The sequence below is a fragment of the Bos grunniens genome, chromosome 8, assembly GCF_055505025.1.
Source record: "Bos grunniens cultivar Pamir isolate PY7600 chromosome 8, Bosgru_T2T1.0, whole genome shotgun sequence".
In the NCBI taxonomy this organism is placed as follows: Eukaryota; Metazoa; Chordata; class Mammalia; order Artiodactyla; family Bovidae; genus Bos; species Bos grunniens.
Window position 1 is genome coordinate 26,509,843 of NC_141172.1, and position 19,837 is coordinate 26,529,679.

The window sequence follows — 19,837 nt, forward strand, 5'->3', positions numbered from 1 at the left end:
CACTCACTTGAAAGAACTCTGAATAAAGAAGAGTATGATTCTGTTTACTTCCACAAGCAGACTGTTCCAGTGTATACTGTATATGGTAGTGGTTCATCTTTCAGTCGGTGCCCTCCCAGAAATAAGTGTTTAAATGTAAATTTGCTAAAACAAATAAGCATGCCAAGTTGTTTCCCCACATAATTTCAAGTGTTTCTCAAAAATTATCACAATATTGCCTACAAAATTTCCCCCAAGTGCTTCCCAGAATCTGTTATTTTCAATAAGAATTTTTTGTTGTTGTTTTACCATTTTTCTTCTTCTGCCCCCTTCTGCACACCCCCACCCCTCCCCACCCCCACTTCTTGCTTGCTTACACACACACACAAATTTTAACCCATGCCAGTCATGTAAATTAGATAAATAAATAATTAGCCATTCCCCCCCCCTAACAAAAAGAGGGGGAGTGGCTCTGATATTTGTGGAGAGTACCCAGACCAGTTAAACTTTTTGGCTGAAGAGAAGTTTAAAAGTAACTTGACTTTTAGAGGAACAATGGAAAATTGAAATATCTGCTTGTCACATATGGATCCACATGAGTTCTAAAACAGGTAGCTTGTAGGTGAAAAGGAGAGAAGAGGACTTCTATAACTTCTGTAAGATTGGTTTTTTTGGTAAAGCTATAGGTAGTGCCTTCAGCCCTCACATGCAGCCCCGCCCAGCGCTCGGGGGGCATACATGAAGTCTCATTTGCAGCACCCCCTACACCGCCATATGAAGTTGAGGGAATGGCCCTGTTCACGACATCTGAGATAATAGTCCGAGCCCACCACTTCCCCCTGAGGTGATCTACCAGTTAAATGATAAACTTCCTAATTTCTGGGTCACTTCCTTGACACACGTCCACCTAACCAAGAGGCCAGCACAAAGGCAGGTGAAGGGGAGCTTAGGTGAATTAACAGACTACTCTTCAACTTCTTCCAAAGTGTGTGTGAAGATGTGTGTGCATGCTCCGTGTCTGCCACATGTCAGTATTAGCTCTGTAGTGAAGCAGCCTAAACTTTTTATGACTACACCTTCTTTTCATACTTTTCATAAAATACATGAGCGTGCACCCCAGTGTGTGTGAAGCTGTTTCTAAGTTAGTAGTATATTGTAAATTTACATATAAAAATGTAACACATGTCTTTTTAGGTTACGAAAATAGAAATTCTCATGTTTACTCACCACATCAGTGGACTGTTGTGTACCCCCTACAGATAGGAGAGAATGGAGGAGGGGGTGTGTGTTTTTCTGGTTACAACAGAATGCAGGGAACAAGAAGATGGTCTGTATATAAATGGGGAAAGTTGTGAATGTTGAGTTCTGAGAGTTCATGCAATTTTCATAGTTTAATGTTTTGTGTCAGCTTCATTGAGGTATACTTTACATGCCAAAAAATCTCGGAGGTTTTAAAGTCTACAACCTATATAGTCATATATACATCAGCCTTAGGATATAGAACATTTCCATCACTGCCTAAAGTTCCCACTATTCTTTTACAGTCAGTCCTTTCTTCTACCCTTGGGCCCTGGCAACTACTGATCTCACTTCTCCTCTTGTAGGCTTACTTTTCAAGGATGATTCCTCTGACTGGCATAGTGACATCTGTTATCTTTTAGGTCTGACTTCTTTCATTCTTAAGGTTAGTTTCTATCAATAGTTTATTCCTTTTTATTGCCCAGTAGTATTCCTTTGTGTATATCTCCCACTATTTGTTTAATTAAGACTTAAACATCAAGTAAACCTGGCAAAACTTATGTTTCAAGTTTTGCATAGCATGGTTTCATTAGGTTTTAACTCTGCAATTAATAGTTCAGTTTTGATAGATCTCAAGCTGGATTGGCTTGAGATCGTTTCTCTACCTTCTACGCAAGTCTATTCCTCTTGCCTTAATACCTGAACTCCTAAAGGAGAAAGAAGTTCAGTTCAGTTCAGTCACTCAGTCGTGTCCGATGCTTTGGGACCCCATGGACCGCAGCACACCAGGCCTCCCTATCTATCACCAACTGCCAGAGTCCATTGTGTCAGTGATGCCATCCAACCAATCTCATCCTCTGTCATCTCCTTCTCCTCCTGCCCTCAATCTTTCCCAGCATAAGGGTCTTTTCCAATGAGTCAGCTCTTCGCATCAGGTGGCCAAAGGATTGGAGTTCCAGCTTCATCATCAGTCCTTCCAGTGAACACCCAGGACTGATCTCCTTTAGGATGGACTGGTTGGATCTCCTGCAGTCCAAGGGACTCTCAAGAGTCCTCTCCAACACACAGTTCAAAAGCATCAATTCTTCAGCGCTCAGCTTTCTTTATAGTCCAACTCTCACATCCATACATGACCACAGGAAAAGCCATAGCCTTGACTAGACGAACCTTTGTTGACAAAGTATTGTCTCTGCTTTTTAATATGCTGTCTAGGTTAGTCATAACTTTCCTTCCAAGAAGTAGGTGTCTTTTACTTTCATGGCTGCAGTCACCATCTGCAGTGATTTTGAAGCCCAAAAAATAAAGTCTCTCACTGTTTCCATTGTTTCCCCATTTATTTACCATGAAGTGATGGGACCGGATGCCATGATCTTAGTTTTCTGAATGTTGAGCTTTAAGCCAACTTTTTCACTCTCCTCTTTCACTTTCATCAAGAGGCTCTTTAGTTCTTCTTCACTTTCTGCCATAAGGGTGGTGTCTTCTGCATATCTGAGGTTATTGATGTTTCTCCCAGCAATCCTGATTCCAGCTTGTGCTTCCTCCAGCCCAGAAAGAAGAGAAAATCCCAGTAGGAAACCGGTCATGAAAATAAGTTGCCAATACAGTTGGAATGGAATAATACCTTAAGGATAGCACACGATGCTTGCAAATCTAGACATGATATCAGAAAGTATGTCTCGTAAACCTCTCATTTTGTTTTAGGTGGATAGCATTTCATTAAAAGCTTTAAAATTAGATCAAAGGGGAAGTGTTTTTAGTTTTTAGCTAATCGTTTTTGGATTTTTCCTTTAAATTATGCCTTAAATTTGACAGAAAGATATTCATGAAATAGAGTTGAAAATTAAACTATTTTGTGCTGGTCTTTAAGCCGTTTGCTCATTTCTTCATAATGTGAATACTGCTAGAGCAAATAGGCCCTAGGTCTCTGCTGTGTTTACTATTCGGTCTCATTTCCATGTGTGGAAGGAAAGGCAGTGTTTCCCTCTATGTTCTAGCATGCTAGTGGCCTGCCATGAGCACAAACAGGTTTATTCTTGGCCTTCAAGCAGATTCTCGGGGCTTAAGGTCAGCTGACAGTCAGTCTAATGATCCCAAAGTCTCTATCTGGTCTCTCTCCAGTCTCTTTACATCTTTCCTTCTCTATTCTCCCTTTCCCTCACATAAGAAAAAACAGCCGATCTTAACTTGACTTTGGTTTTAAAATTACGCATCATGTAAGATGTTTTGATATGAAAAAGGGGCTCAAATAAAACCGTTGAAACCATGATCGTGACCCTACTGACAAAGATTTTATTTTTTTTTAATTTATATATATATTTTTTTTATTTTAAATTTTATTTTATTTTTAAACTTTACAGTATTGTATTAGTTCAGTCTGGACCCATATTGAACTGGGTGCCAGATTTTTCCTAAGTGATAAAAGCACCAGTTCAGTGAATATAAAAGGAAGTCTTTTCATTTAAAATGTTTAGATGTAAATATTTTAAGTGTTTTATACTGTTTCTGAACACAGTAAAACTTGTTTATAAGTCTGGATTATTTGGTTACAAATCTTCTAATTAATAGGATAGCCAATTATTATCATAGGAAATCAATACTTATCCTAGGGACTTCGCTGGAGGTCCAATGGTTAGGACTCCGTGCTTTCATTGCCAAGGGCCTGTGTTTGATCCCTGGTTATAGAACTAGAATCCCACAAACTGGCATGGTGCAGCCAAAAATTAAAAAAATATTTATCCTAATACTTTGCATTTCACTTAACAGGACAAATCTTCTCATCCTCATTTTGTAAATAATAATTTCCAATGAAATGGTCACTGAGCTCTGGTTACAAATGGGGGAGCCTAAAGTAACTCAGTCACCAACTACAACATGAATGGGAAGGCCACGAATCCAGTTACTCACTCTGATGTGACTTTTCATTCATACACAAGTCTGGCATCCCAGTATGAAGTGGTCAGAACGTTCATAGTGGCCTAACTGAATTTTTTCCATTACTGTTTATTTTGTGACAATACCAAATTCTTTTTATGGCTCTCAATCACTGGTAAAGTGTAGTTGACATGATGAGGAGGCCTAGGTTTTAGATTTGTATTGTACTTCTCAAACTATCTGTGAGGAAGGACCAGTTTTCCCCCAGCTGATTTTGAGCCAATAGTTGAGTTAAATAAAGTAAAAATTAGTTAATTTTAAAAGAAATGACCATGTCTTTCATTGTACAGCAGTGTCACATTGTCCTGAAAGTTACCAGATTGCTACTCTGAATTCCTTGCAGAGTGGTCCTTTTTGATAGCATATAGGCCACTCATGGAAAGTCTTAACAGAGGAATCTTAAGCCATGGTTTAAGAATCACTGCACCAGATCCTGATTACTTCTGTCACAAAGATCTGCAGGCAAAAAACCTGGGCCTCCTTTGTTTTCCTTTGATGATTTCTAACTCCCTTCAACTGCTTAAACCCAAGGATATGCTAAAGCTGATATTCATTCCTTGCATTGAGCTTTCAGACCCATTCTATTACATAAGACAATCAACTTTGTTTCGTGTTGCAGTTTCTCTGTTTATGAAAGGGAAGGTCTTTAGATGGTCTTGATGAATGATGGCTTCTTTGAAAAGAACTTCACATTGCCTGAATCCAGAGGGTACCCTGTCAGGAGGATTCTAGTTGGAGTATGTCATGTAGATAGTTGACCTGTCCCCAGGCACATTCATTTACAAAGATACTATGTTGTCCTTCCAGGTAAATTATAAACGGATGCTTCTGTTACCACAATAAATAAAGCTTCTCTTTTATCATTCAGGAAACCAGCAAAGTTCTAAACCTTGCTTACCTGGATCTCTTCCACCAGAAGTAAGTAGTTTAACAGAGCAGTCTCTCTTTTAGTGGAGACAGCCACTCAGGACTAAAAAAGAATCTGAAAGGCAGTAGATTTAGAAATAGCAGCAGGCATTCGTGGCGGGACAGGAGAAAAGAGAAACCATATGGGACTGCTGTGTACCATTAGGGGAGGGAAGACAGAAGGGTGATGGAAAAGAGATGCCTCAGGTGGGTTTGATCAGTTGCTATGGTTTCTGAGGCCTATTTTAATATCAGAGGCTGCCAGCTCTGTAAGTACGGTATCAACATGCAGATTTAGGTGCAGGCTACCTAGGAAGAACCTGAGGTAAAAATGACTATACACCACTCAGATTGAGTTTCCACAGTGAACGCGTTCATAAAAAGAATAATCAAGAAAATGGATTTGATGGTAAAGGGAAAATGGTGTAGAAGAGGTCATGACAGTGATCTGGAGACCAGCCTTGTTCAGGAGAGGTCTTGCCCCTTGTTATCACAGACGCAGTGTGCCCACCTCGAAAATGGCCTCAGTAAGTTCAATGAACCTGGAGTCAGAATTTCTGGGTTCAAGTCCTAGACCCCAGTTAGCATCTTCGCAACCTTAAGCAGTCATACCTCTGGTGTCTCATCTGCTAAACATTTGCCAAGCTCTGGAAGCTGTTAAAAGACTCAAATGAGATAATCTCTGTAAAATCACAATTTATTTCTCTGCTTATTTACAATACCAAAAGTCTCCTCTACTCCCCTGTCCCAAAAAAGGATGTAAGGGAGACCATTGCTACCAGTGATACTTTTGAAAAAGCAGCTACTTCGCAACTCCAGGATTATCCAGTCAGTCACTGTGTCGGCATACCATGGTATGACTGTTGTGAACAGAGAACTGCATGAGAGTGTCTAATCTGAAGGCTAAGTTCTCCTGCAAATGAGGGAGGGACATCTGTATTTGCCAGTTTACGTGGTTCAGTTCAGTTGCTCAGTCGCTCAGTCATGTCTGACTCTTTGCGACCCCATGGACTGCAGCACGCCAGGCCTCCCTGTCCATCACCAACTCCCGGAGTTTACCCAAACTTATGTCCATTGAGTCAGTGATGCCATCCAACCATCTCATCCCGTCCCCTTCTCCTCCTGCCTTCAATCTTTCCAAGCATCAGGGTCTTTTCCAGTGAGTCAGTTCTTTGCATCAGGTGGCCAAAGAATTGGAGTTTTCAGCTTTAGCATCAGTCCTTCCAATGAACATTCAGGACTGATTTCCTTTAAGATGGACTGGTTGGATCTCCTTGCTGTTCAAGGGTCTTTCAAGAGTCTTCTCCAACACCACAGTTCAAAAGCATCAATTCTTTGGTGCTTAGCTTTCTTTATAGTCCAACTCTCAAATCTATACATGACCACTGGAAAAACCATAGCCTTGACTAGATGGACCTTTGCTGACAAAGTAATGTCTCTGCTTTTCAATATGCTGTCTAGGTTGGTCATAACTTTCCTTCCAAGGAGTAAGCGTCTTTAATTTCATGGCTGCAATCGCCATCTGCAGTGATTTTGGAGCCCAAGAAAATAAAGTCTCTCACTGTTTCCACTGTTTCCCCATCTATTTGCTGGAAGTTAATGGGACCAGATGCCATGATCTTAGTTTTCTGAGTGTTGAGTTTTAAACCAACTTTTTCACTCTCCTCTTTCACTGTCATCAAGAAGCTCTTTAGTTCTTCACTTTTTCTGCCACAGGGAGTGGTGTCATCTGCGTATCTGAGGTTATTGATATTTCTCCCAGCAATCTTGATTCCAGCTTGTGTTTCATCCAGCCTAGCGTTTCTCATGATGTACTCTGCATATAAGTTAGGGTGACAATATACAGGGTTGATGTACTCCTTGCCCAATTTGGAACCAGTCTGTTGTTCTATGTCCAGTTCTAACTGTTGCTTCCTGACCTGCATACAGATTTCTCAAGAGGCAGGTCAGGTAGTACACCAACACACATATAAAAGGATAGAATGCCAGAAATGAGCCTTATAAGGAATGGCTTATAACTATTAGAGCTTCTTTTTTAAGTAATTTAAATAAGTGACAAGTATCACCTTAATATCGAATTAGGTGTTGTGATTCAGACCATACAGTTGTGGTCCAGAGAGAATTTCACATCACGGGGCTGAATAGAACTATCTATGAGAGAGAATTCTCTCTTGCAAAAATAGTACAGTTCCCTCTATCCTGTTTGCCCTAATGTAACATCTTACACATGCATAGGACAGTTGTTAAAACCGAGAAATTAGGATTGATCCGTGCTGTTCGCTAATTGAGAGACTTTCCTGAAATTTTACCACTATTCCCACAAATGTACTTTTTCCGGTCTAGGATCCCTAGAATCTTATATTCATTTGTGCTGTCTTAGTCTCCTCCAATCTCTAACCAATCTTTGGTCTTTCTTTGACTTTAAAAAAATCTTTCCCAACATTTACACTTTGAAGAATACTTGGGGCTGTTTTGCAGAACACCTTTTAGTTTTGATTTATCTGATGTTTTTTCATAATTAGATTGAGGTATGCATTTTTTTGGGCAAGCACGCCACAGAAACCACAGTGTATCCTTTTCAGTATATAGATCACAAGGTCTGTGATGATCCTTCATTTAGGCAAGTTGGTTACGGTGGTGTCTGCTAGGTTTCTCCCTTACAATGTGATGATTTTCCTCTTTGTAATTAATAAGGCTCTTGTCTTGCATTTAAGATGATTTTGTGCTTCCATAAATCGACTGTCAAGGGTTGGAACAAGTGCTGTTCACAGAGGGTTGCCAAGTGTCCTGTCCTGGTAGGAAGGAGCTGTGCCCTAGAAGATGATGGAGTCATTAAGTGTTTGAATAGGTTTCTCTCAATCCATACTGAAATGGATTGCCTGACATTACATTGCAGGGTTTTTAAGTCCTACCTCCAGGCATATCTCATAGTTACTAGCAAAAATGAAAGTGTGAAATGCTTTTAATGTATATTTAACAACACATAGTCTGGTGATTACTGATGTGTATTCTCTGTGGACGCTCTCTACTATCAGAGCAGGATGTTAAGAGACAATATTTTTACACATTCTTATCTAAATCCATCACAGGTTTACTTTCTGAATATCTATAACTGTCATTTATAACAAGATCATAAAAAGTCAAATACTCTTAACTCAAACTTTGAATCATAGAATTACAATCAATTTTCAGAAAAAGTACAATTACTGTGTTTCCTTACTCTACCTTATGAAATTGCCTACTGTAACGTGACACTAAAATTCAGCCACTTAAAAGTGGAGAAATGCAGCGTAGCAATGTGAGTATGGGGGTGATGCTACTTCATTCATCTTCGTGATTTAGAAATTCAGATAATAGCTCCTGTTTAAAGGCAGTTTCATCATTGAATCCAGTGTCATGTCTGATTGTGTTAAATAAAATTTGAAAAATGTACCTAATTCCTTCCTTTGGTGTCACTATTTGATAAAGATTAAGGTACCATGTTCTGTTTTGCTTTTGCATACACTGGGTCGCACAGCAAGAGTTCACGTCTTATACTAATATATGCTAAATACTTGCATAGTCTATAGACCATTGTTGTTAAAAGTAGCAGTAGATTGTAGGCATTTTAGATCACAGATCCCCAGTGGTCTACGTTTTGTTTGCTTTGACATTATTAAACTCAATCTGTTTCTCTAACTGTGACTCTAATGACTGCATTTGCATGGCAGAGAAGTTTGCTTCATGGATCAACTTGTATTAACAGAGCTTGCATGTTGTTTTCTGCTCTCGCTCGTGGTGTTCCATGAGCAGACAGAGCACCTTCAGCTGCACTGAGTAATTATGCACAATCAATAAGTTTCTGTGTTTGTCTTTGTCGTTTCTTTGATGTGGCCTCCAGGATGCTGCCGGCAAGGTGCTGGACCGCTGGGCCATCATGTCTCGAGAAGAGGAAATCATCACCCTTCAGCAGTTTCTGCGGTTCGGAGAAACCAAATCCATCGTGGAGCTGATGGCGATTCAGGAGAAAGAAGGGCAGGCCGTAGCTGTACCATCTTCAAAGACAGACTCAGACATCAGAACTTTCATTGAGAGCAATAATCGCACCAGGAGTCCCAGCCTCCTCGCCCATCTAGAGAACAGCAACCCTTCCAGCATTCATCACTTCGAAAACATCCCCAACAGCCTCGCCTTCCTGCTGCCATTCCAGTACATAAACCCAGTCTCAGCCCCGCTGCTAGGATTGCCTCCAAACGGGCTGCTGTTAGAGCAACCAGGACTGAGGCTGCGGGAGCCCAGCCTTTCGACCCAGAATGAATATAATGAGAGCAGTGAGTCTGAAGTCTCCCCCACGCCCTACAAGAATGATCAAACGCCCAATAGAAATGCCCTGACCAGCATCACTAACGTGGAGCCCAAAACCGAGCCAGCCTGCGTGTCTCCCATTCAGAATTCCGCCCCAGTCAGTGATCTGTCCAAAACTGAACACCCGAAGAGCTCATTCCGGATCCACCGGATGAGAAGGATGGGGTCAGCCTCCCGGAAGGGAAGAGTGTTCTGTAACGCGTGTGGGAAGACGTTCTATGACAAAGGTACTCTCAAAATCCATTATAACGCCGTTCACCTGAAGATCAAACATCGGTGCACCATTGAAGGCTGCAATATGGTCTTTAGCTCCCTCCGCAGCCGGAACCGCCACAGTGCAAACCCTAACCCTCGCCTTCACATGCCTATGCTAAGGAATAACCGAGACAAAGATTTAATCCGGGCCACGTCCGGGGCCGCCACCCCCGTCATAGCAAGTACAAAATCGAATCTCACACTCACGAGCCCTGGCCGGCCCCCAATGGGTTTTACCACTCCCCCACTAGACCCCGTCTTACAGAACCCTCTCCCTAGCCAGCTGGTGTTCTCTGGGCTAAAGACTGTCCAACCCGTTCCTCCATTTTATAGAAGTTTACTCACTCCAGGGGAAATGGTGAGTCCTCCGACCTCCCTCCCAACCAGTCCCATCATTCCAACCAGTGGTACCATAGAGCAGCACCCCCCACCGCCCTCTGAGCCAGCAGTGCCAGTAGTGATGATGGCCACTCATGAGCCCAGTGCCGACCTGGCACCCAAGAAGAAGCCCAGGAAGTCCAGTATGCCTGTGAAGATCGAGAAGGAAATTATCGATACCGCCGATGAGTTTGACGATGAAGATGACGACCCCAATGACAGCGGGGCTGTGGTGAACGATGGGAGCCATGACAATCACTGCCACTCCCAGGAGGAGATGAGTCCGGGCATGTCGGTGAAGGACTTTTCTAAGCATAGCAGGACCCGGTGCATTTCAAGGACAGAGATAAGAAGGGCTGACAGCATGACTTCTGAGGACCAAGAACCTGAGCGGGACTATGAGAATGAGTCTGAGTCTTCGGAGCCCAAACTCGGTGAGGAATCCATGGAGGGGGATGAGCACATGCACGGTGAGGTGAGTGAGAAAGTCCTGATGAACAGTGAGAGGCCGGACGAGAACCACAGTGAGCCCTCTCACCAGGATGTCATCAAGGTGAAGGAGGAGTTTACAGACCCCACTTACGACATGTTTTACATGAGCCAGTATGGGCTGTACAACGGCGGGGGTGCCAGCATGGCAGCCCTGCACGAGAGTTTTACATCCTCTCTGAATTACGGCAGCCCTCAGAAGTTCTCCCCAGAAGGGGACCTGTGTTCTAGCCCAGACCCTAAAATCTGTTATGTGTGCAAGAAGAGTTTCAAAAGCTCCTACAGCGTGAAGCTTCACTACAGGAACGTTCACTTGAAAGAGATGCATGTCTGCACGGTGGCTGGCTGCAACGCTGCCTTCCCCTCTCGCCGAAGCAGAGACAGGTCAGTAAATCTCCATTGGCTGCTCCTGCTGGGGGGTGGAGGGTGCCAGTCATGGTGGACTTGACACATTAAAAAATAATCCAACTTGGATGTTTTCGATGCACTGTAAAGACTGTCCACAGTGACCGCGTGATCCCCAGGCTGCCATGCTCGTGAAGGATTGTTGCAGTCGGTGCTTGTTCTGATTAAGCATGCAGAATCATACGCCATCTTACTCAGTAATGCACGCCATTTTTCTCTGTGCTCCGTGTGTGTGTTTGTGTGTGTGTGTTTCCATGCATCTAGGTGTGAATAAGTTAACTGTGTACACAGTTCCCTGCTTTCCCGTGAACCTTCACTTAGAAGCTGCAGCTTCTGTTATATATATTTCTGCTTTGCCTTGTGGCTTTATAATTAAATCAATATATTATCTTCATACACACGTATTTATCCAATATAGAAACAGAAATTTACGGATGGAAAGAACCATAGGTCCAGGACATCGAGACAGCCTGCATCTGCGTAGGTATAACCAGAAATGTTATCATTCTTACATGAGTATTTAGTGTGTCCATGAATTCTTTAAGAGTCGTAGAAATACCGGAAGACAATGGGACCAAAGTAATTGTTGATATGGGGAAATGTAATGACGATTATGGGTTACTTCAACTTCACAATGTCTTTGAGCACATCTCTAACATATAGTCTGTCATGGGAATTATGCATAGAAGGGGAGGCATGCATATACTTTGAGGATCAGTTAGAATATATTATGTCCAGCCTTCAGATGACATCACACCTTAGGTATGTAGCTGTGGCTCTGAAACAGTTGGGCTTAAACAGAAGCAGCTGGTCCTAAACCTGCAGTGTTCTTTTTCAATCTTAAAGAAAATGTAATATAAAAGGAATGTGTTAAGGTGGTCAGTGGTGGAGTAGTAGAGCTGTCCTCCTCTTGTGGAGATAAGCTTATGAGCAGAGTATACACCCGCCTAACTGGAGTCACACAGTTAGTTCATCCCATTATAACAAATGCAGTTTTTGGTTTTACATTGTCTTTTAATAATGTATCTGGAGAAAATTTTTTACATGGTAAAAATCAATATATGTAGAAGAAACAATATTAACTAGGAAGTTTCCAAATAGCTACCACCCAAATTCTAGTGTTTCCCCGGTGGGTAGAGTTGTTTCATAAAGTAACAACAATAGAAGTATGCTGAAAAGTAGTGACCTGCCTCTATAATGTTCTGTTTTTTCCATATTTAAAAATTCAGTCTTCTTAAAAATAAAAGAAAAAAATATTTTCCTTTCTACTAAAATACAAGGGACCCAATGCATGAAAAGCAAAATCTCTGAGAAAAAATTGGGTGGCTTTCTTCATACAATTCAAAACATGGTTTGAAGAGAAATCTATCTTCTTAAAAAATTCCCTCCCCCCAACTCCATTTACCTTGTTCTGTAAAAATGTTTTATGGTCACAGAGTTCTTTTCAGTTCCAGGTTATCATTGACAGTCCCAGAATACAGCAGTTAAGATAGCTAGACTTTGAATAATAAAATATAATACTATATCCATCCCCCCCACGTTTGTAAGTAATATTCATTCTTTTACACTTGAAATAGTGCACTTGTGATAATGAGGTTAATGCATTGGAATTTTTTTTTTAACAAAAATAAAAGACTCATGAAAAACTGCATAAAATATTTATGGAAATGGAGTGTTTGAAGACAAGCCAAAATTTAAGCTTATTTGCATGAATTCCTATCACAGTTTTAGTTGGTTTGCTGAAAATACTGCAAGTCATAACACTCAAATAAATGGCTCTGGGACTAAAGGCTACAACACCCAAAGCTTGGTGCTTTCATTTACATCAAGCCACCAGAAAACACGAGCGCTGTTTTTATGCCTCAGTGTATAAGGAAGTACTGTGCAGAGGGTGGTTTGTCTGAGGAAAAACATTTATTGACAGAAGCAGAATATTTCAGTCTCTAATTTTACTCTTAAGGATTGAGTGTTCCATGGGTGACCATCCATACACAAGTTAAGACCACTGCCCAGGATAACTAGGATATAGGATATTCCAGGTGGGAAGCATAATACAGATATGTATGTTCAGTCTCACAAGAGATTGCAAACCCCAGAAGACAGGTGATTACATTTCGTATGGGTGAAATAGCACGTCACACCGAATCGTTTTAATTCTGGAATTTTGTCACACACGATAAAAAGCAAATTGGAAAAAAAAAGTACTGTACAAGAAAGTCTTCTGATTCTCACTTGAAACTTTGCTTTGCAAGAGTCCTCAAATCTTTTGACCCCAGGGTAAACACTTAGCAGAAACTTTGATACTTCAACTTTTTTTTTTTTATAAGAAGAGTGTTCATCCTTGTTGAGTCTATGACTTGAGTTAATATGTGAGCATAGCTACCACCGAATACGCAAAAACAGGGGTGCCATTGAATACCATCCTCTTTTGCATCTCAGGAAACATAACTGCACTATAATTGTACCCCTGTTTCATTGTCATCAACTAATGTTGACCTGTAATTTGATCTCCTTATTCACAAAGCCTCTGCCTCACATCTCAAATCTACCCAGTAGACTTCTCTTCCCTTGTCTCTTCACTCTTCCTGTATCAGTCGCAAGAACCCCAGGAATTTCATCCCTGCTTTTTTCCTCTTCAATCCACTGTGAAGTTAGGCTGAGTTTTCTTACCTTTCTGTGACCCAACACACCTTCCCAAGCAGAAATCCCCCCCTGTCTCTAATCCTGCTGTCCCTGTGTCCATTTCTCTCCTCTCCCCAGCATCTTGATTCATCCATCCTGGACTCTGCAGCATCTTCCTTGTGCAAACAGAGCATTAGAAGGCATTTTGAGTTGGGGTCGAAGTATGCAAGGGGTTTACCTGTGATAAAACTAACAGAATAAACCCTCTTCCTTCTATTTATGAAAGCAGCCTTCTTGTCTTTGGGCTTAGAACACCTTACCGGAGTGAGAAACAGGTCTTCCTGGGCTTCTTTCAAGATGATTGTATTTGAGGGAGTTGTGTGTTTGGTCTCAGACAGGCAGTTAGCAGGATGGAAGTAGAAAGATGGTAAATGCTGTGTTTTACACTTGGCGACTAGTTAGCAGAGATGTCCAAGTCTTTGCTTAGCATCTTTCTAGGTCTTGTAAGATCAGATTGAAGGCTTTTTGAAAAACAATATTCTTTGTGTGAAGTCACCAAAAGGGACATGAGCGAGAGAGTGGGGCACAAGCAAGGTTTGTGAGGGCTGAGGATTCTGAGTGAAGTATCAGAAGTGTCCTTTCTATACATTTGTGAATGAGTGTGAGTTTAATAAATTTGAAAGCAAAGAGGACCATTCCACACTAATGACACAGAGCAAGCTAATATACACAAACTCCAATTCATCTGGTCATTAGGTGGCTGTTAGGGTACTTTTTATTCTGAGTTTTAGAAGCACAATGTAAATTACTTTCCCTGTAAAGAACTACAGAACTATAAGGCGATGGCTGATATTTAAGTATTTAAGTGTATACTGACACTAGACATCTGGACTTCTTTCTTGTTTACCCTTGATTTTTCTGCTAAGATACTCTTCTTTCAGGGAACAGCAAAGCTGACTCTAGGTTTTTAAGTATACCTATGAAAATACTCCCTGGGAAGAATTCTAACTGGCCTAGAACCTGCAATCTTCATAAAGGACAGTTTCTTGACGAGTGTCATAGAAGTGGTTGGCCCTGGCTTTCTTTGGTCATTTCTTATCCTCTCTCTGGTATTTTGATCCCCAGGAGGGCTGAGTGGCCATGGATCATCTGTATACTAGGGAAGCCCATTTATAAATTACATTTGGTTTTTATTCCAAAAAATAAAAACCCCCGTGTCCTCTTCTGAATTCCTTATCATTTGCTAGTATGTTAAAAATCTATCTATATCTGTTTCAGTGATTGGCTGTTTTAAAACTCCCTCAATTATAATGAAGACTTTGTCTACAGAAACTAGATGGTCTGCATAGAAAGAAATACTTAATCTGTTTGTTTTTCATCTTAACATGAATTTTACCATCTTTGTTCCTCTCTTCCCTCTGAGAATAGTGGCCACTCATTGCTACAGTTTGTCTTGAATTTTATCAGAAAGGTAAGCATTATGTTTGATCTTCAAGGTGTAGGAAAGGTGATTCAGCCCCATGGATAAATTTAGAAACAAAATAATATTTGCTTAGGGTGACTTATAAATAAATAATGAGGCAACCATTGGTGCCAAGTGGAAACCTTGTCTTTGATTGCTACTTAAATCCGTCCAGATTTAAACATGTAAACTTCTTGATTTGTATGAAGTAAGACATCTGTATTTGGTTTATTAAAACCTGCTGATGTCTCCAGAACTAAATTTGTTCCTGTATAGGCCTCTGGGTAGCCGTAGCTAAAAAGCAGAGATGTATGGTTTTTGCTTGTCTGATTACCTGACTTCCAGCCCTGTACAGGTGTGCAGGAATAAATTAACATAAGCTACCTCTGACGAGCCACTGCATACATTAACAACAGAGGTGAAGATGCGAAAACATGCTACCTGCCTCCTGTTTTCACCTTCCCAGCAGCGACATCCATTTTTCCCATCATTCTTGTTTAGAAAAGTTCTCTGTAAGTTTCCAAAGAGAGATTTGCAATAAATGCATATGATTTCACCAGGCAATACCTCCAAGAAATGAGCCACTTAGCACCAATTAAAGATAACTATTAGTGCATTTGCCCTAATACAATTAGCTGTCAAACAGTGTGTTAATCTTCTCCAAGTACGAGAAGAGAACACTTTAAGGCATCAGCTTTTTCATTTCCTATATTTTTTGCCATCCAAACTGCAGCTCTCCTTTACCAGAATTCTTTTACAAGGTAAAGTCCTGTTGGTCCTCTGACTTTTAAAGGAAGACATTTTTCCCCCCTCTGTTACTCTTTAGTTTCACAGTACAGCCAGGAGATCAATAGGTCTTTTGTACTTATCTCCATTACTTTCCATCAAAGGCAAACAAACAAAATAAATTCCCCCTTCTGAGTAATTGCTAGTTGTGCCCTCCTCAAGCGAAACTTTGGTAGTAAGATAAACTTCAGTGTCATTCCTGTCTCTGGGGTTCTTTTTATATCCTGGGAGAAGAGCAGTGAGCAAAACGGCCTCCTTGTATCATGGGGAGAGACTCTGTCAAGCCTACCATGCGCCTCGGATCTTCCTAATGACCTCCTGCTGGCCCAGCTGGATGTAAGACAAGCTCATTTAAGCCTCTGCTGACCTTTCACTCCTCCAGCCCAAGAAGTACACCAATCACTTCCACCAAACTGCCTACCAACTAGACAACAAAGCTTAATGTCGAGCAAAGGACTTCCTGTCCATGATACAAAGAAGTTCTTACAAATTTCTCTTGATGGGAGTACCATTAAAGCTCTTGTGGCTACATAACTTCCACTGTGTAAATGCAATGCTTTCATATACCCTGTATTCCTACCTTCCCGCAAAAGGAATGAGCTACTACTCCCTCCATCGGGAACTTGAAAATCCAGGCAGAAATAGCATTTAGATCAGCATGTACATACTGCATGCATAGGTGGTAATTTTCAGGATGGCACCACTTTGAAAGGGTCATCTTCATGATTTCTGTCTCCCTTGGGTCTCCCGCCATCTATCTGATCCCCTTATAGACTTTTTTGGTCTCATTCTTTCTCATAATGATTCATTCTAAGTATTTGCTTTTGTAGATAGTCTTTTCTTTTTTAAAACAAATAAGGAAGGCCATTTCTCACCTGGAATCAGGTTATGAGACTTCACACACATATTAGTATTTGCTTGTATCCTTCCTGCAAAGGTGGTTTCTCCATAAGGTAAGAGGCTTCTACCAGCCCTTTCTTGCAGAGTGATTTGTTGTTGTGCTAAGGAGACAGACTTTTCTTTCTCTGTTGAAATTTCATTGTGAAGGTTGGGCTAGAAAACGTTTCTTTTTTCTCTTTTTAAAAAGCCTTCTCAGAAATAATTTAACGTTTTTGCCGTAAGACTCCCACAAGCTTCAAATAAATGAATGTGGCAGAAAATGAAAGAAGTTTACACTTGCCAAAAAATTACAATGTCATAAAAAAAGAATTTATTAACTTTGATTCTTGAGTGCCAAGATGTGTGTGTGTGCATGTGAGAGAGAGAAGCAAGCTGAGAAAGAGGAAAAAAGAATGCTTTTCAGGAAAGGACAATTTTTCTTCCGTTAACAGAAAGCTACACTTTTTTAAAATACCTAGATTTTATGTCCTAATGCAAGCAGCTTGAATTAAAACAGGAGTTGTAAATTCCTGGTAAAAAGCTGTTATGCCTGAAGTGTTAGTGATCTTAACTCTAGTACTTTATGGAGTTTATTACTTCTTTTATTAACTAGGGGGGAAAATGTTACCTACTTCTGGTTTAATTCTTTTTCTTGCTTGCTCTAATTATTTTGACTTTACCTTAGGAAAAAAAAAAAAAGCTGTGTTTCTAACCTGAACATACGTAAGTGATGCCTCTAGTTTGCTATTGCATATATCAATTGGAATTATTGCCAGCTATTCAAAAATTATGCTAACGTTCTCATGTAAATGTATCCACATAAAGTATATGTGTGTTTATATGTGAACAACCACATAAATAAGAATATCAAAAGACAGATCATCCTTAATTGCCAGAATAGACATCTTCATCTTGGGAAATGATGTATGAAGTTACTTTAGCACATGGATGGGAAATAAGATTATTTTTCAGTCAGAAGAGACAGATTTGGGCGATGAGAACAACAGACCTTCAGAAGTAAGCCTCATGGGTCTGATGGCCAGCTAAGGGGAGCCGCTCGAACTCTGCTGGCTTTTTAGTCCGCTCTGTCACCAAGGGGGCACTGGGGGGTCAGTCCGCTCACTAGTAATTGTGTTTTACAGACTTCTAAAGCAATTGGCTCAGTCAGTCCCAATTCAATAAAAGTGGAGAGCAAGAGAGAGAGCACTTTTGTTCTATTTTTTACTTGAAATTATTTCATTCAGCAGTCTGTCTTTTTTATTACCAGGACTTGACATTAGCACTCCAAGCTATATTAGCATCCATTTCAGCAGTTCAGTAATGGTATTAAAAAAACACTTAACTTCAACGGTGAATGGTTGTATGACAGTACCATAAAAAATCCACATTAAAAAAAAAAAAAAAACTTATGTATTTGTCCCAGCAAATTATTTTTCACTTGTTTAACCACTTCAAAGCTATGTTCTTGAGCTGGGTTTTCACGAGAACCTTCTTGCTCTGAGAAGCAAGCAGTCAGCAGTGCTCTGTTGATTAGGGAACCAGGAGAAGAGGGAAAGAGAGAGATCCAGTGGAGAGAGGGGAGGTAAAGATGCTGTTTACCCGTAGTTAGATTACCTTCCATTCATCAGCAGAGATGGAATTGGCAGCCTCAGAGCACCCAAGGTGAAATTCTTGGATCCTCATGCCTGGCTGGGATTTGATTTTTAACCCAGCGCTCCCCAAACTTGGGAGCAGAGCCTGACTACTTTGGCACTGCAGTGTGCTCATAAATGACTACATTAGGTTCTAAATTTTGATTAAACATTCAGTAATTAATCAATGGTAGACATGAAGCAGTTGGCAAGGTCCAGAGCTGCAAAATGTTTAAGACATAAAACATTACGAAGTAATTAGAATATGCTCCTTCAAGAGAAGGATTGCCTTCAATAAAGAGGTAAATGATAGCATCCTGCTTATTGTGGACGTAGGCAGCCAGAGCAATATGATAAACTGCTGGAGATACACATATCAGTAATCATCCACATTATTAGTGCCATTAATCATAATTCCAAAAATATGACAGCAGTAGCCAACTTTTTGACCAATTTCGCTTCTGCCCGTTGGCCATTATAACTTCGCTAATAGACTGCAGAGCTCCTGTGTGTGGCAGTTTGCATTGAGAATGGAAGGTTAATTATATTTGAGCTGCTGATTTCTTCTCTCCTTGGAAAAGGCTTAGCACTTTGACAATCCCAAGAGCTCACTGTTGTTAAACCAGTAAAAGAACCTTATTGAAATTTTCTTTGTTGGTCAGGAACAAGGAGATGTTTCAAATGAGAGAGATGCACCAGGCTGGGAAAGCCGCTAATGTTTCTTGCTCCAAAGTGATCCTTGGGCAGCAAGATGAAGTCAGAGGTTTCTTTAGCTCGCTTTGCTCTCGTTTCTCTTTGGCAGATGGGTAAAAATTTCACTCTGTGGTGATACACCAGGTGAATCCCACAAGATGCGTGATGATCTCAGTATGTATATATAGGACTAAGGAGTTGGAAGTGGTTAATGGTATTGGAAGCAATAAGCACCTCTTTCATACAGAATTCTGCTTCTGTGGCTATGCTTGTGTGAATCATGAGTAAAAAGAATTTCAGAAAACTCTGAATGTTTCTGAACTTTAAAAGGTAGCATAGTTGTGTTGCTGGTTGCTTACCTGAAGTTTTCCTGTTGGTAGTTTTGACACCATTTAACCAAAGATATAAATTAGATGGTTGTGCATTCTTTTTGTTCATGTGTCTTAAATAGTTTCATTTTCAACACAGAATTCTAGATAAGGCCGTAGCTCAATTATAATATTGCCTCCAAAATCCTGTCCCCTGGGAAACTCGCACATCCCTAATGCTCTCTTTTTAAAAGATCACAAATTGTTTTAATGATATAAAACCTTCTTGGATAGTTAGGAAGTATTTCCTTTGAAAAAGATCTCAGAAACTGTCGTTCCGTGTTGTACACATCAGAAAAGAAAGCTTATTTTTAAATAGGAGAAGAAGTTCAAATGTCAAGAGAAAAATGCATTCTTACTGTTTTGGAAATAGATCTTCGGAACTCTTTGTATAAGATGATAAAACCTGGGATTGAAAACTGGAGAGTTAGTTCATCCAGCGGAGAAGGTGATGGCACCCCACTCCAGTA

At 40.6% G+C, this 19,837-nt stretch overlaps 1 protein-coding gene and 1 long non-coding RNA gene across 28 annotated transcripts in view; one reads left to right on the forward strand and one right to left on the reverse strand.

The window, feature by feature from the left end:
* BNC2 (basonuclin zinc finger protein 2) overlaps positions 1-19,837 on the forward strand; it is a 485,666-nt gene that overhangs the window by 449,012 nt on the left and 16,817 nt on the right. For 11 of the 23 annotated variants that reach the window (XM_086415007.1, XM_086415005.1, XM_086415010.1 and 8 more), the window contains 2 exons: positions 8,936-10,905; positions 11,345-11,410. In XM_086415007.1, the coding sequence (XP_086271133.1) occupies positions 8,936-10,905; positions 11,345-11,410 (2,036 nt within the window). The remainder of the gene's footprint in view (positions 1-8,935; positions 10,906-11,344; positions 11,411-19,837) is intronic. The other 12 variants (XM_086415024.1, XM_086415003.1, XM_086415008.1 and 9 more) reach the window with 2 other exon arrangements.
* LOC147366863 (uncharacterized) overlaps positions 1-19,837 on the reverse strand; it is a 153,480-nt gene that overhangs the window by 44,830 nt on the left and 88,813 nt on the right. Inside the window, exon 3 of one of the 5 annotated variants that reach the window (XR_015169507.1) lies at positions 7,500-7,868. The exons of the other annotated variants lie outside the window; for them this stretch is intronic. This is a non-coding gene — a long non-coding RNA (uncharacterized LOC147366863). Of the gene's footprint in view, positions 1-7,499; positions 7,869-19,837 lie in introns of those variants that run through there. 5 annotated transcript variants of the gene reach the window in all.